We start from the raw sequence: 18,279 nt of genomic DNA, 5'->3' as shown, positions 1-18,279 counted from the left end.
AATAGACCAAAACAAACAAAATCAATACTGGCAGCTGCAATTAAAAAAGCAACTGCAGTGGAAAATAGAAGTAATACATGTCATTTTAATCTGCACTTGAGATTTCACAATTTCCTCTCAACAAAAAACTACATTTCCCTGCTGTGATTCATGTGATGCGCCACATGATTGGAGCTCATAATGTGTCCACTTAGTTCCAGCCAAGTATTAGCTTCATATTAACACACAGACCAACAGCACTGCAACAGTCTCTACCTGACCCAGTTGGACTGAAAATAATTTGGACCCAACCTGACTTGGGTTCTAGCTCAGGTCTCCAAATGATGAATCCCTATTGACTGACTGAACGCAGTCCACAGTGTCTGCACAGCTAAGGCTCTCTTTCAGTTGAGTTTAACTGGTATGAATCATCACACGTTGGTAAACATAACAGATTAAGATTTAAGACTTGGATTATAGACAGACTTAAGTCACAAAAGTAAGGATTTGAAACTTGATTTAAACTTGACTGCTGCTTGATTACTCAGATTTCATACTTACAGACCTGACTTGATTTAAGTTTTTGGACAAATTTTGACCTTTTGAAATCCCAGAACAAAAGAAAACAAGTAAGGCAGCTACAGCTAATTGCATAGTCAAATACCATGAATATGCTATAAAACAAGCTCTATTAATGCAGATTTGAAAGACATATCTTCAATTACTGTCATTGAAGGGACCTGAAGGGTTTTCAACTGAATTGCAATTAGATTATGAGGGCTTGTGAGTTGTATTTGCTTTACACGACTCTAGACTTGACTTTAACTTTCTCTAAAGACTTTGAGCATCCTTCTTGCACTTGATTGCTGTCACTCTGTATGATTTCTGTCTTTTTAATGTCCACATTTGAAGAACTTGTGAAGTATGTGTCCACACTCTTCTGTCTTTCTGACACAAAGTGGGTGGTAACTAGTGTATCCAACACCTTAATCACTACATTAGTCATTTATTATCTGCGATTGTGTTTGCTAAGTGTCTTTCAGTCTTCTGGCTACTTTCGACTAATGATGGACTAATACCCGGCCTAACTGAAAGTGTGTCCTGCCACGTTACGTTACACCCACAGTTATCCCAGGGATTTCCTCTCAACGACTCCTTAATTTATCAGCCAAGGCAACAGTTCCTTTTTTCTCACCTGAGGGATTACTTTACGAAGCATCAGCACTCCTACGGACACCCACACAAGTTTGACTTCCCAACTGAAAAACAGACTTTTGCTGTGTGTGTGTGTGTGTGTGTGTGTGTGTGTGTGTGTGTGTGTGTGTGTGTGTGTGTGTGTGTGTGTGTGTGTGTGTGTGTGTGTGTGTGTGTGTGTGTGTGTGTACAGCAAACTGGACATAACACAATCAGTTCTCAAGGGCAAACTGAAAACTGTGTGTCTGTGAAAGCTATTCTAATGTAAAGGGGATGTGGAGGCTTTTCTGCAGCTTTTTGGGAGACTGCTGGGAAATGTGTGTGTGTATGTGCGTGTGTGTGTGTAATGGTGTACCTGCAGCGGACCGTGTTGTGTGAAATCCCCTCGGAGAGGAATGGCAGCTCTACACCCTGTCAGCGTGGGCTGGGGATTTGCATGGGCACGGAGCCACACTGTCACTGATCCGCTTTTAATTGGGTGTGACGATGAGAACTTTGAAGCCCGCGAGGGGGGGTGGGGTTGTCTGTGTTTTTTTTTTGTTTTTTTTTTGGGGGGGGGGGCAGTTTGGGTTTGTGTGGAGATAAAGAAATAATTTATAGTAATTTCATATTTCACAGTTTAGTTTTGAACCCTTATTTTTGAGGTTCAACGACATATAATCTACACTTTACATTTATTTTACTACTCATTTCTATAGATGGTCTCTTAACAGACATTTGACAGTAAATTCTAGTCTTGCTTGGAGTAAATTGTTCATTTTTTTTCCATTTGCATTTGTGGCTATGCTAGCAGTGTGGCTTTACTGATAGCAGGTTGGTCAGTTGTTGGGATGATTTATAATCAGTCCCTTATCTTTTCAAATGGCATCATCATCAGTTCCAAATTTGAGTCTGTCCAAAACTCTGGTTTATGATTAAATACCTGCAAAATGAATAAACTTCCCATTAGTCTAACTGTACTTTGTGTTTAGTGCAAATTAGCCCAAATTAAGATGGACGTCACATATTCATTGTAACCATGTTTGCATTTTTTTATTTACTACTGCACACTGTCAACAAAAAGTGTCCTCAGGTACCAACTTTTTGATCAGAGACCTTTTGCATTAAACTCACTAAAAGAAAAAAAAAAACATCCTCATACTGACACCACTGGTTGCAACAACCAATTAAAATGGACACCTTAGTTTTGGCCAATAAGTGTTAAAAACAAAAGCTGTTTTGTGTGGAATGATGATTGCAAAAAGGTTTATATTTTGATTCTGTCTGTCTGATTAGTAGTTGTATTTTTGCAAAAAGTACCTTAATAACCAGTAAGGTGCGGCACATGCTTTCATGCTCCTGCTTAAACCTCCAGAGTGCCCATGGGCATGTACTATGACATATTTACATAACCAATTACATAAATTACACTTTCAGTAACTGAACAAATACTTACCTTAAATGAGAGAAGAATTGTGTGTCAAGATCTAGATAAAACCTGAAACCTAGAAACCTGAAAATAGATTAACTGCAGTGACTCATTTTCTTTTTGTGGAGCTCTGAAGATTAATTTAGTCTAATTTTAAATATCTGCTTGGTGACATAATAACAATTCTTCCTAAATCAAACATTGGAACAGCATTAAATAGGATGAAATTATCCAGTTAAAACAATGATTTATCTTTAAATGTCATGAAATAACTTGTTAGGCTGGTTATTGTTAACAGAGGCACTAACCCATCAGTGGTCTGATAAGTTCTCAAAATGATCCATATATGCAAAACAAAACTGTTTGACAAGAGTGACATTGTTATTTGTGCCAAAGTGCTGCAGGATATTTCTATAGTATTTTGAACTTTGTTGTCTCCCATGCAGAGCTGTCTCCAGGCCTAGCAGCACTCACAGTAGGCTGTGACTCTGGGAATCTGGGCTCCCTGTCCCGCGTCCAGCTTCTCCTCCTGGACCGACTGGAGCCAGCGACCCTGCACGGTCCCTATGGTCGTGATGTGGAGTTCTCCCCGGTGCAGGACTGGCCTGATCTCGGGATGAACTATGATCTAGAATTGACTTCAACAGGTATAGTAAAGAAAGGAAAGCTCAACCCAGAGTTCTTAAACAGATTTAGAAGAATAATTATGAATGAAACCCTCCTTTTCCTTTTTGAAATGTACACTTAATTGGAAACAAAGCATCTTAACTAAAGGTCCACTTACTGGCTTTTTTCCAAAACTTTCAACCTGTGGAAAAAAATGAAATTAACACAACTCTTATCAATAAGAAAACCACTACATATTTAACAAAAACTTCGATAAGAATAAGCTTCTCCATGCAGAACCAACATCCAATTCTCATTAAGACAACCTTGTTTTATTTGCCAGCATCCTTAAATATTATTACAAGCAACGCCCATAGAAATATTAGGGAAAGCACACAGTTTAGTGCCAGGATTAATAATAAATCCAGATGAAACATCCATATACTCCCAATACAAGTAGCCCTTCAATGCCAGATGGAAAAGGAGAGACTGACAAGCAATCTCAGTTTGCTGAGTGTAAACGTCCTGCTCTGACCAGTCTTTTTGACAGTTTGAGTGAGATCGTCTGATAAGCAAAAACCGTCACATTTAATAACAGGGAGCAGTCAGACAGGTGTGTCTGTGTGTTTGTGTGTGGTGGAAAATCACATGACCAGACAAGGGGGGAAAACCTCGACACCCTAGCTGTGTTTCTTGGTCTGTCGCCGGCCTTGAGGGTAAGCAATGCCTTTATGGCGACGAGCGGCTTTTCTTTTAACAAACTGCGATACCGCCTCTCATCTGTCCAAGGCGTGCTGCTGCGAGCTCGTAACTGCTTTTCTCTGAAGGTGTGGCGGCTTAGAGGAAAGGTTTATAGGGATATCAGGATGTGCCATATTAAGAAAGATCAAACCGCTATAGTGGATCATTAACCGGGAAAGTCCGACTAAGATAGCTGAACACACTTAGAAACAAACACTGCACATGTAACAATGGATAAGAGACTGTGGAGTGTTTAAAGAATACTCATTTAGTCTAGCGCCTGTTGTTTAAAGTCTGATAACACTTTGGAGATAGACACCATAGATGTTTAAAGAGTCGGTTCCCCTAAATGACAAAGAAAGATATCTAACATGGTATAGTTTTTGCTTTATTTGTGCATGTTTTTTCTCCATTCCAATGCAAAGGATATGAACAGAATTTAACTTTTAGTGCTCACAGTGTTGAAAAATTACATTTAACAAGGACAGTCAAGAGCCATGCTAAAGGACAGTTGAGGCTGATGGGAAAGTAATTTGTTTTGCAGGTGTATTGGGCCTAAAATTTAGCCCTGATGTCAATTGGCTAAGGAAATCTATCCTACAGTTGCTGGTTGGGGATTATCAAAAGGAGACCATTAATTTGTGTAAATCCAGTATTATAATATAAGATGGACTAAAGAGGTAGACTGATAGACCAACACTACAGAGCCACAGCAAACAACAACAGCAACATCTCTTTCCATAAAGTGTTAGGTGTGCTCACACTAGCGCCATTCTCTGTAAATATTCACTCATTTACTTCAGTTTAAGTCTGTTTGATTGACACATTCATGATTGCATTTCCTGTTTTTGTGCAAGACCCGCAGTCAGAGTGCACCACGGTTCAACTTTGACCTGCAAATTTGCACAGTCTGCCATCAGAAGTCAAGTCAATTTTGGTTGAATAGAGATAAGCAATAGCTGTAAACTGTCTGTGCAGCACATCAGTTTCATGCTCTCAATTGGAGCTATGTTAAATTGCATTGTTGCTATCAAATAAAATACATTTTAATACAATTTAATTTTTATCTCTTAAAATCACAGATCACAAATTTGCCACAGTGTTCCTTACAACCTGTACAGCAATACAACATCTTCTATCCTTAGACCCTCGAATCAGATGAGGAAAAGTAAAACAGGATGACATAATTATAGATATAGATCAGATATATACAGTGATGCATTGGAAATCCTTATCCTTCTGGGGATGTGTCATTAACCTGATATTTACAGCATTACAACCAAAGAGTTGAAAGCCTATCCTATCCACACTTTTCCAAAATCATTATTTGGGGGGAACTTCCCAAAATAGACAGTCATGCTCACATTATTCTTTAATTTGCCATGTAAACAGAGTCGAGGAAGTCAGCAGGATTTGAACTTCTATCTTAAACTCTCATTTATAATATTTCACACTACTTCTGTCATTTTTCATTTGTACAACTAGAGCAACACTATGAATGCCTTTGAGGACAGACTGTCCAAAAATGTGCCCCATTACCTTCATTCTGTCTATTACAGCATGCTTTTTTACCTCACCTTTGACCTGTGTTTATATCTTATCTGAATACCCCTGCCTTTTAAATGTGCTCAGATGACATTTTAAATAAACTTGTTTGTTTTAAGAATACCTCAGCCTTTATGGGGCCATACTTTTTCCGCAGACTTTGCTTTAAATTGCATTTTTATTCAAACTTTAATGGAACAAAAAAGCTCATGTGAAAACTGTCTACTGTGAGTTATTTAGAGCAACAGGGACACTGTTTGTGGAGAAACATGCTGCAGTTAAATTTTCCAATTCACCTCCATTGTATTGGGTTGGCAGCAGGAATCTCATAGGCTAATATCTCAAAGCATATATACCTGAATACCAATAAAGGTACGTTTTGTTTTGTTTTTTTATTTGGATTGACTGGCCTTTTAGCAGCAGACGAGAAATATGATAACCATGGTGAATGTGTTTTGTTCTTCTCATGCATCTGTGCTACCAATATTTACAACAAGAGAAAATCCATCTGAGTTTGCTGGAAGCTTGTCTTTCCTCTCTCTCTCTGTCTCCAGAACAATGTTTGCACCTGGCACGCTTCTGTAGACAGGTGCTCCTCTAGGGTTTTGTTGCTCCATTTCTGCCATTATTTACTCAGAGATTAAGGGCCATAATTGGACTTAATACACTACATTACTCATATGTCTGCGCACACACTCAAGTACAAAAGACAAGTGCATGTAACTGTGTGCCGGAGGCTAACGCTTATGTACACATATGCACGGACGCGCACTCCTGCCTGCCTACAACACGACTTACATACACAACTGCATGCACACAATCGCTTCCTCTCTTTTTGGCTTGATGCTGTGTTCTGTGTGGTTTTGTCAGATGTTTTGAGGCCCCTCACAGCTGGCAGCATCTCTGAAAGGTGTGACTCTGCAGGGAAAGTCCGGCAAAACAAATCGGTGAGTGCTGCTTGCGCCTCGTGAAATTGCTTTTCACTCTCTAACCCCCCCTCCTCTCCCCAACACCGTTCATCTATCAGACTTCCTGCCTTTTCCCAAGCAAACACTACACCTTCAAGAATCAATTCCTATTAGACAATAACCCCAAACCTGGCACACAGTCTCCTTACCAGACAAAGACCCCCATTTATAAACTTGAACTGGCATGCATTTACAACTGTCATTCCAGAAAGACCAGAGCCAAACTGTTGTTGATAATTGAGACACAATATAACAGAGGGCACGCGGCGTGCAGCAGGTGTGTGGTTAATCAGTCACGGGCTGCAGGAGGGGGGAGGCCCGACTGTACGGGAGCAGGCAGGCTTTTACAACAGCTCATTGCTATCACAGGGGGGTACGCTCTGCTAAACGCCCAGCACGGTGGGATTCTTTTGGAGGATGCACCACTACTAGAATCAGACAGGGGTTGAGGGGTCAGAGGGGTAAACAGGGCTTGTGCATGCTGGGCTGCAGCGGAATGGATGCAGGTGCTCCACGTGATCTAAGATTAATCTCCCCTTGACGGATGAGAGAGAGCCCCTGAAAAGCATGAATGAGCCTCATAAGCCCCCCACAATCATTGCTAACCACAATGACGAGCTGGAGTGCTCGGAGCAGGATTCATACATTCATTTGCATAATGGCCCTCGCTGAAGCAAGTATCGACACACTGGATTATTTATAATGAAGATAAACTGATAAACCAGGGGTAGGTTTTTTAAATTGTAGAGTACGAGGGACCGCTGGTTTCAGAAGTATTTATTTACCACTATCATTTTTTTTTCAATGTTCAGAGTTTAAAAAGAATAGTTAAACATTTTGGGAAATTGACTTCTTTTGACTTGCAGAGTTTTCTGGAGGCTTGCCATAACCACAATGTTATCTGGCAACTGACAATAACTCCAGGAAGTGACTGCTAAGAAATGGTCAGACACAAAAAAAACCTAAAACCAGAGCTTGTTGTTTAAATAGATAAAACAAATCAAACATCTATTATATATTAGTGAGTTTTAGAGGTGCTTGTAGATGGATTTTATGTACTACTGTGGACAAGGCCAGCAGCATAACACATTTTATCCACCTGAAAAAAAAATCAATATTAGTGTAGTATGCACTCTATTTAGAGCATTTAACCACTTTACCTTACTGTGAGACAGCCATTTCCTTTGGCACTGCATTTATCAAGCATTAAACTTCCTATATTAACTTCCATATTCCTATGCATGCCACACACTGTATTACCCCGCTGCAGCACTTTCTGACCCCAAGAGCTGATCTGCAGTGTGATACAGTGCATGACATGTGTAGGAATATGACAAAGTAAAGTGGTGAAAATATTCTTCTAAATATAGTATACACTTAAACTTAAATAGATTTTTTTTGGTGGCTAAAATATGTTTTGCTGCTGGCCCCATCCACAGCAGTACATTAACTAGTACTAGTTCTCCTGTTTGCTTCTCGAAAACTGAGTGTGTGTGTGTGTGTGTGTGTGTGTGTGGCACCGAAATCCCATCTAGTCCTGCTAATACACTGACTATGGACAAGTGCCTCATGCAACCCTCTTCAAAAAAATCTTATCTTCTGCTTCCTATCCTTGCAGGATCAGTCTGAGGGAGGTTCTGGGTCGCCTTCATCATGGATCATAGACCCGAGTCCGTCATACAACATGTTCAGATCCTCAGATTCTCTTTGCAACTCAAATCATGGTACTGTATCCCTTAAATCTACCTAGAAAGTGTTCTCATACACCTTTTTCATGATCTGTGTGTGTTGCTATGACATACCACCTCTCTGTTAAAACTGGCGCTCCCTCTTAAGAGCCTATAACAACAATACTTAATCAATACAAGAGCCCTTTTTAACCATTAGCGTCTGATCCGGTAAAAGCCCACTCAGTCCCAGTCAGCTCTGGTTTATTAGGAGCCATTGTCTCCTCACTGTCAGCGCTGTGTTTGGCGTTCCCTTGCCTCCGGTACACTTAAGCCCGCTAATCCTACGGCCAGCTGGCTCGCAGTATCACCTTCACCTGTGTGGCCCGGCTTGTGTACATTCATGAATGATGGTTCAAAGGCAGTGCTTACAGTACAGACCACAAAAACTGGAAAGCTGGCAGCACAAGACAAGAAAAAGGTCAGAAGTACTGTCACCACATGGAAATGAAGAGCCACCCTTGAGTTAATGGCTTGCTCAGCTTTTTTTTTCCCCTCCCACCTTCATTTGACCATGTCTGTCAGACTGTGATCATGCTCTGTTTATTTCTCGCCGGTGACTCACTTGTCCAGTATCAGTCATTGTGCTATAACGCTAATGATCCATGGTATGCTGTACTCATAGAGGATGTTAGAGATGCATCCATCATATCAGAGATTGATTCATCTGAGCTGCAGCTTACTGTTTGGACCAGAGGCCGCTGATATGTCTTGTTAATCCTCCACGGCTCATGTCAGAGAGACAATGCTGCACTGCTTAGTTATTTGACCACTCAGTGTTTGGTGTTTCTGAAGGAATTTTATGTATCTGGTCACTGGTGGCAGACTGGTGAGGATCCATAGATCAATCAGGCTTCAAACATGAAATCTTTTGACATCACCACTGACATATTATCACTTTATAAAGTTGTTGAGGCACATGTGTGAGCAACATACAGACATGGAGCAACATAATGGCATTGTGTTTCTGTTTACCTGATGAAGGTAAGACCAATAGCCGCTCTCATTTCAGCTCAGTTTTTGTCTCCACCAACTTATGGGAAAATTATCAGACTCTAAAGCTCCTTAATGCTCCTTTATGTTCACCATTAAGTCCCTAACTTTATCTTTCTGCCATTCGGTGCTGTTAGGTAATGTTAGTATATTGTGTATGGAAGCAATGCTGATGAAAACAGTGAGAGTGAACCAAAAACAGTAAAGCCTTAAAGCCAAAGTAATGAGCTGAAAGGAAAGCTCAGCAGAGTTGGTAATGATTCTCTGTGGGTGCATTACTGCAAACAACACCTCTCAGATTATGCATAGGCATACGTACATTGCTCATATTGTATAATATATTGCACTTTTAAATGTGAAACTTTATCTTAAATGTAGCATCTTAGAAATCTTACTGCTGCTGCAAAACCTTCAGACAATAATGCATCTTGCTACTGTTTGGCATACTGTATGTTTCTAGTCAATTTTCTAGGACTCAAAAAGTCCAGTTAATTTTATTAGTGTAGCCCAATATCACAAATCACAAATTTGCCTCAGGGGGCTTTAAAATCTGCACAGTAATACAATATCCTCCATCTTTAGACCCTTGATTCAGATAAGGAAAAACTCCATAAACCTCAGGAAGAGCAGCAGGGGAAGGATACTTCTCCCAGGATGGACAGATGTTGAGTGTGCAGAATAGACCAAGAAAAATAAATAACAGAAATATATAATGGAAAAAAGGATGAAAAAATGATAATGGATATATGAAGAAAGGGATCAAGAGGACGCTGAGCAACTTCCAGGGCTGCTGAAATGTGCCACCACCTTTATACACCAAACTCAGTTTATCAGTCATGGTGGGAAATTTCTTCTCTTGGGAAAATGGTTGTATAATATCTTCAGTGGCAGGGAGGATCTAATAAAAAGATGTCATCCAGCTGCATTATGGGAAGTGTAGGATCTAGGTTTTTTTTTAGCTTGATCCATACCAAACACTTAAAGTCAGAGTTTCAGTTTCTACTGCTTCAATTTTGATGATTGCCTTTTTCAGTCCCCCAGCTTTATGGAAGTATAGTAGCACATTTCTAATGAATCAGTGACTTATTGAGGAGGTTCAGGGATTATAGATATATACTACTTTGGATCCCCAGAACTTCTATATTTGCCTTTGTAGTGCTTACTCTATTGTGCAATATGACCAAAATGAGTGACCACACCAATTTTCATCTCTGCAACTGGGAAACAATCTGTATATATTTTTCAGAGAGAATACTTGCATGCACTAGCTTATTACATTTGTGTAATATACATCTATTTTTTTAGCATACAATCAGTGGAATTTCCTTTAGCTCTAAAATGCAGCTTTTCCAGCTTCCCAAACATAAAAAACAAGATGTTCCCTGTTTAACTGCTGTGTTTTAATTAAGCCAACTGGACTCATGAAAGAAGACGTCACCCAGAGGATCTTAGGTGCTTGTGTGCTTAGTTTGACCTCTTAGAGGCCAAAGGCATGGTCACTCTCTGAGGGTGGATGAGGAGGAGGAGGAGGAGGTGGAGGAGGGGGTCATCAGCAGGGCATAGAGAGGTCACGCCTGAGGTCCCACAGTCTCTAAAAGATGCCCAGTGTGTGGCATGTCTTTGTGTGGATAGGTGAGATTTGGTTACCCTGGAGGTGCGATCAGTTAAACCTTTCAATAGGTCTCCTAAGTAATGGAGGGGTTGACCCCATTTTGACTCAATGTATGTGACACAGTCAAGAAAATAGGCTAAGAGCATTTGCATTTTGGATAGATGACCAGTTAACTTGACTGAATGTTCTGATTTACATTTAGATTTGAGAGGATAGATTGAAAATAGATGATATAAGTGCTGAAATGGTTAATCAGTTGGATAATTCAGTGGAAAATAAGCTGATATTCAGTTAATTGTTAAAGCTATTTATCAAGAAAATATCCCAAACATTTGCTGCTCTGCTTATGAATTTAAAGTGGCAATATGTTTTTAAAACATTAAAAATGGATCAAATGTTAAATGGTTGACTTGTAGTAACTCTTTGGAGCGTTTAGTCTCTTTTTGCTCATTGTTTTGGTTTTACAGCTAACTTAACTTTATTTTTAACTGCTCCAAAGGTGTTTTCATTTTTTTTTTTAAGCATTGAAAACCAACATTACCTGCTCAGTACCAAACAGGTGGCAACTAGCTGGTGATAATAGCTAAGCATTTAGCAGCATCAGCCTGATATTTCCCTCATGAGTTGGGGGAAACCAAAACAGAGCTAAAAGGAGAGTGAATACTTAACTTTATAAAGTGATAAAATGGTAGCTAAAACCTTCGTCCACTGCCTCAAGTGGACATAAAAATAATGTTTTATAGCTTTTATATTTTGGGGGTTTTGGTACAAAACAGACACCAATATGTTTCAGTCTTTTCCAAAATCATGAATACGTTTTTTAAAAATTCAATTACCAACTAATTTTCTCGCACCACTTTGATTCCACTTCAATAAATCTGTCTTTGGATCAATCTGAAGCCAGAACTCAGCTGCGATAGGCCATCCCTGCTCACCAGTGAGGCTCATGATAAAACCATTGTCCATTTTTGCTCATCAGGAATTCATAGGTAGAATAATCCCTCCCTCATAATTGTTTCATGACTGTTTCCCCACTGCCCCAGTCACTCCACGTTCACCCCCCAGTGTTTAGCATTCAGCTGCTACTGAAGACGTTATAGTGTCCAAAATGAATGTAGCGATCTGCGCGGGCCACAAAGAGCACTAATCTGAACTGACCCTGGTGGATTGTTCCGGTACGCTGAGGAAGCTACGGGACAGATTAGGCTGCAGAAACACAGAGATGGTGCAAGCAGAGATTAGTCGTGTAAGCAAGGATCGTTTCCCCCCCAGAGGACCACACACTGACAGTGTAGCCATGTCACCATTGTCGCTAAGCCACCGCCACTGTGGACTCATTGGCTATTGTCTCTGAAATCCTGCAGCCCTTCTCCAAGTTGTGTCCCCCCCTCCTAAAAAAACCCTGGTCTCAAGCCCTTTGATTGGCACTTGTCAGGGCTGATAGAGAGGGTGACGTGTTGGGAAAAGGCTTCGATAAAGGAAGCCCTGAAAGGAAAATCCCCTCCCCATGAATAATAATTTGGCGAGGATTTTCCCTTTTTACTCCACCCTGCTCTATTGGGCCATTCTTTCAGGAGATAGAGGAGTGAAGGCTCTGGGTGGCATCAGTGAATAGCCTGAGCATGCTGATTGTCTCGCTGATGCTCATCCCTTTCTCAAACATGTAAAGAAAAAGATACAAGTCCAACCTTCTTGCCTGTGCCTGGTGCGCTGGATGTTGGACCACGCTGTGTAAAGGGAGTCGGACGAAGGGTGGGCGGTGCATGTGTGTGCGTTTATTGTCTTCAGTGGCCTTTTCGAGATTAGCGAGGGGATTTGACTTGGCCGCTCGCAGCCAAATCCAGCTATCTGCTGTGTTCAGATGCTATGGTTGGTATGGTAACCTGCTCTGTGTGTTTTAGATGGGCTCTTGTTTCCAGCTTGAACTGACCAGTAATCACTGCGGTGCATTCATGGATTAGGCCGTGTTGGAGGTTAGGATAGGAGGGTTTCAAAAAGAAGGAAACCAAATCCTGAATAATTTCAGTCGTGGTTTCACCCGGTTTTAAAGATTGCACATTGTAGAAATAGTCTGGACTTGCTGATATTAATTATTATTATCAATGAATGATTAGTGATAGAAATGTAATCATCAACAAATGCGATACTTGATTAATTGTTATTTCCCCAGGAAAAAATTTAAAAACCGAAATGAGTGACAGGAATAGTTATTTTAGTCATTTATCAAGCAAAAATAGTTCATATTCTGTAGTTGTGGCTTCTCAAATATGAGGATTTGCCATTTTCTCTGTTTTATATCACTGTAAACTGCAAATCTTTGGGTTATGGAGAAAGATCAAGTCATTTGTAGGCATCATCTTTGGCTCTGGCAAATTGTAAAGAGCTTTTTTGGAGTAAAGATTGTTTAATTGAAAATATTCATTAGTTGGAATTGTTGGCTGAAGCTAATTTAAATGTTATGTAAGATGCATGTCGAACAGAAGTTTTAGATTTTTGAGAACTCATTTCTTTCCATCACATGCATCATGATGTCCCTGCAGATATCCGAGACATTTGGTTTATGCTGCATACAAACCCCCCCCAAAAAAACAGGGTATGATGAATTCTGTGCTCTAAAAATGAATACATTTCTCATCCTGTCGTCTGTTTTGGTGACATTGAGATTTCAGCAGGACAGGGAGGTTGATGGGAGCGTGTGATTGTGTGCAGCGTGGTGGAAGACGGCCCGTCAAATGAGACATTGCTCCATCAATCTGGGCTGCTGACCTCTGCTCGCTCACTGACGGGATAAATGAATACTCGCCGCCATGTTTTGACGGCTTGATGAATCTGCTGCCTGTCATCTACTCGACTGGTCAAGCTTTCTCCTCCTAATGAATAGAAGCATCTCCAAATGTATCACATTGGAATTATCGCTCATGCGCTAACACAAGTAACACTCGTGTTTGCAAAAGTAGCATGAAGAAAAGAGTCCGAAACTCTAATAAAAACTGTTGCAAAAAAACAATCCAGGCCTTTTTTAAGCTCAAGTCTGCATTGATTGTGCTCTTTGTCTCTGTGCTGCTATACCAAGAGGTGTATTCTGTGGACTTTGTATTCAGAGATAATGGGACTCTTAATTGGCTGGTCATTGACAAAATGGATGGCTGTTTAGGTTTCAGGGAGAGCGTCCGCTCCTTAGTGAGACTCTGAAAGGGCTGAAGGGAGATGTGATGTGGCATTTAGGAGAACAATGTGATGAGAATTAGTGTTTATTAAAGGAACAGGAATGGGTTTTAGTACTTTTTACTAAGTGGCTACTTCCACATAGACGACCATGAATAAAAATTTGTGTGTTTTTTTGTCCAAATCTGTACTGACTACAATGTTAACAATGATTACAGACAGAGCAAAAGACTACTAGATGACTACATTAAATTTTTTTAATATATATATTTTATGTTGTCTGCCTCTGCTCCAGGTTCCAGTGCAGATGAAGGGGGCCCCACCGAGGAGGAGTCCAATTATCCAGGATGGAAGGAACAAGCTGAGTCCTCAGATGGAGGGAGGAGGACCAATCACCGAGCTGAGGAGAAGGACAGAAGGATGGAAGAGAGGAAAACAAAGGTGCTGAACATGCTTTCCAAAATGCAGGACGACACACCTCGTCAGCCCAGTGGAAACAAAGGCTGCTCCAACTTTGAGGACTGTGAGTTTATTATGAAATGATAATGAAATTAGCCATTCATGCATAACTTTGGTCATTTTCAACCTGGACACGATTTTTCTGTTATTTTTCATCATTGAAGAACTTCTGCTTTAATAGTTTCACATCTGTCAAATACAGTCTGAATAGGTCAAAGGTCTCACATTGAGATGACTGTAATGAAAGGTGCAGCTCATTTAAAGGGGACATACAGTATCATGCACATGTCCAGGTCTATATTCACTGGAATATCTTTGCATAATTTACAGTCCAAAAACTGCTTATTTATGTTATACTGGCCCTTTATGCAGCCGTTCAGTTCAGCCTCTGTGTGAAACAGGCCTTTTTAACTCCTGTCTCTTTAGGGACCCTTCTTTACTCTGTTCTGATTGGTCAGCTTCCATAAACAGACAATAGTTGTAGGATCTTGCTTCTTTTTCTTGTTCTTTACTCAAAATGGAGATCCCCCAAATACATCTCGACATGTTTGAGCCTAAACCTGATGTGAAATATGTGAGTGGACAACGTGAAGGCTACAGAACAGGCGGCTGTTTGTGGACATGGGCAAAAAATCATGAGCAAAAAAGTTTTGAAACTTTGACTATGTTTAACATAGACATCTAACATTATAACAGTATAAAATATATCAGAAAATCATCAGAAAGTGTGTTACGTCCCCTTTTATGTGTCCATGTTCTGATAAGTTATTATAATATTTATTTTGTAGTGTAGACAATAGTTAAAAATATATCACCTGAAGCCAGCAAACAAGGAAGTATTGATGTTCTTAACACTCGTACCATTGTAGCAAAAGTTGTTTTAAACTTGTGTTTTTCAAAAAGAAATGTCTGAATAATGGATATCGGCGTGCTTTTACTGAAATGTTGTAAAAGTTTTATTAATCAAATACACTTAAATGAAACTAATACCTTTTCAGTATTAAAAACCCAATAAATAATTGAGTCAATGTATGTAAAATCAATTAACAGACAATGCAAAAAACATAAAGCTACTAAAAGTCAGATTGTTATATAAAAAGCATATTAATTCAAGAAGTTCTGGTCAAAATTAGTGATTATGATAAATTAACACAAGACAATAGGGCCCTGGTTGGAAATTATGTGTGTTATACTTAAATGCTAAAAAACCCCACAGCAGTGTTTAAAGGCTATATCTATCTCTGCCTGCCAACACTCTTATTTGCCTCCTGTTTACACAATAGACCGTGTGAGAGAAACACAAACACCCAGACGCATTTACTAACTCTCGACTCAAAAAATTCCCCCTCAATTACGGCACTTGATTTTTAGAATTGCCTTTTTTTTTTTCGCAAAACAGGAGTTTAGACAGGAGTTCTCCAGTTTCCCTCAAGTGCCTAATTTCTGGCATCCAAGCCTTTGTGAGAGTGCTGGGGCCTGCGAGTCCGACAATAAGCATCCACACCTAAGGTCAAGTCTGAGGGGCCGTCCCTCTGCAGAGGTCAGTCAGGTCTCCGGTGAATGCTGGCAGCCGTGAATGGGACTGATTGGACAGGTTTGTTCAGACGGTAATCAAGCAAGATGAAGAACCCTGCAGCTGGCCTCACTTCTCTGCAGCAAGGTTATTACTGATGGAAAGCTTTTTGTGCTATTACAGGAGTATGGTGTGATGTGTGTGTGTGTGTGTGTGTGTGTGTGCACGTGTGTGTGTGTGTATTGTTATGAAACCAGGTAAAGTATAATAACGATAGCTTTGAGGAAAGTTGTGCAAAGTGACGTCACCTTGTATGGTTTTTGTCTTCTAAAAAATGAAAAACTTAAAATTCACAAGCAGTAAATTGCACCATTTTCAATTTAAATACACTTACAGATTTTGCTGCTACTGTACAGCTTTACTTGGTTTGGTATGATTAGTATGTTATGTGGGCTAATGTTAGCTAATCGCTGAATAACTGATAGTACTACAGTGGTGCAGTATAATTAAGTATAATTACTATAATTACTCAAGTACAATACTTATCTTGAGGTAGCCTTCTTACATTTTATGCTATTATACTTTGACTTCACTACATTTTAGAAGGAAAATTTTGATAAAATTTTACTTGAGTACAATTTAATGAGAGCTAAAGTTACAGGTTACTTTGTAGATTAAGAGGTTACACACAAAATAGATATTCAGTGTATAAAATATGATGTATTGTTGCAGATACAACTACCTTACAATATAGAAAGTAGTTAAAACAAGCTTCACTTCGACTACAACACTTGAATGCTGCTCAGACATTTATTAAGCCATAACAATGATACAAATTAAAATAATATGATCCATAATGATATAACAGTGACAAGGGCCATTTCTGCATAATGAGTTTTACTTTTGAAGCTTTAAGTGCATTTTTCTGGAAATTGTTAGGTAACATTATAAATATAGGGCCTTTATTTGTAATTGAGTATTTATACTGTGCTGTATAACTAATCTTCCATCATTATAGTACTTTTCTGCTTAAAGTACTGTTACACTACACTGTGGGACAATTTTTTTATTATTAAGATTTTAGTTTGCATTAGATGACCAGCAGTCCTCATTGAGACTACAAAGCCTGGTTCTAAAGAGGCAAAAAAAATCATTTCTGAGGTCCTGATTAGGGTTAGGGTTCGGGTTTGGGTCAGGCTGTCCACAATGAATGGAGGCCAATGCAATGCCCTAACAACGATGGCTGTGCAAACTTATGTGTGTATGTGTTTGTTGTGTGTGTGTGTGTGTGTGTGTGTGTGTGTGTGTGTGTGTGTGTGTGTGTGTGTGTGTGTGTGTGTGTGTGTGTGTGTGTGTGTGTGTGTGTGTGTGTGTGTGTGTGTGGGGGGTGTTCTTTAGAGAAAAACACTCACTCACTGTGCTCTCTGTTCTTGTGTTTATGGGTGTGGTGTGTTTACAAAGTGTGTTCTGGTACAATTTGTCATATTTTAGTCCTGAACATTTGCCAGGATCCTTTTGTTTCATCGTGTGTGTCCTTGCTTATACACACACGTGTTTGTTGTTTGTGTGTGTGTGTGTGTGTGTGTGTGTGTGTGTGTGTGTGTGTGTGTGTGTGTGTGTGTGTGTGTGTGTGTGTGTGTGTGTGTGTGTGTGTGTGTGTGTGTGTGTGTGTGTGTGTGTGTGTGTTGGCTACCTCTCATCCAGACACTTGTAACTGTGGCCCCTCATTAAGCTTTGAAAGGGCTAACTGGTCATAATTGTCTCTGTTTTGTCCAACACTGACCACTTGCCAAAGGATTCCCAATATAGACCGCCTCCCCTCCCTCCACACACACACACACACACACACATCCATACACACACACACACACACACACATTCCCACCTATAACTTCCTGTACTCTGCCACTCATCTATCCATTCAACTCTGTGACCCTCCAGGTTGTCATCAGTCAGCGGTGCGTTTGGAGTCAACGTTCGTGCAACAGACGAGTGTAAGAGCACAGGAGGATAATTTATGTACATAAAGCACAAAGAGCAGATGTAATCATGTTCTCAGTACAGAGACGAGTGTTGCCAAACATGTCCCCCCTTGTTGACATATAATGCCAAGTGTTGAGCACATGAATTATATGACACTAAACAGATTAGGATTTTTTTTTTGCTTTAATTTTAAAATTCAGTTCAGTTCAGATTTAATTGTCCAAAAAGAGGATAAATACACACCACACAGGGTAATTACATTGCTGGTACTTTACATGCAAATTGAGACAATAAGGATCTATGTTAAAAGCAAGAAAAACCTTAACGAGAAGAATATAGATAAGAGAAATGTATAGATAAGAGAAAGTGTTAAACAGCATAAGGAA

At 39.8% G+C, this 18,279-nt stretch overlaps 1 protein-coding gene across 1 annotated transcript in view; it reads left to right on the top strand.

The window, feature by feature from the left end:
• Positions 1-18,279, top strand: part of LOC134004836 (uncharacterized) — a 58,500-nt gene that overhangs the window by 24,587 nt on the left and 15,634 nt on the right. Inside the window, exons 7-10 of the mRNA XM_062444232.1 lie at positions 3,028-3,228; positions 6,344-6,420; positions 8,060-8,165; positions 14,234-14,461. Coding sequence (XP_062300216.1) covers positions 3,028-3,228; positions 6,344-6,420; positions 8,060-8,165; positions 14,234-14,461 — 612 coding nt within the window. The remainder of the gene's footprint in view (positions 1-3,027; positions 3,229-6,343; positions 6,421-8,059; positions 8,166-14,233; positions 14,462-18,279) is intronic.

The sequence above is a fragment of the Scomber scombrus genome, chromosome 22 (genome assembly GCF_963691925.1).
Source record: "Scomber scombrus chromosome 22, fScoSco1.1, whole genome shotgun sequence".
Classification (NCBI taxonomy): Eukaryota; Metazoa; Chordata; class Actinopteri; order Scombriformes; family Scombridae; genus Scomber; species Scomber scombrus.
The sequence above is the reverse complement of the archived record's forward strand: the minus strand, read 5'-3'. Positions and strand labels throughout refer to the sequence as shown.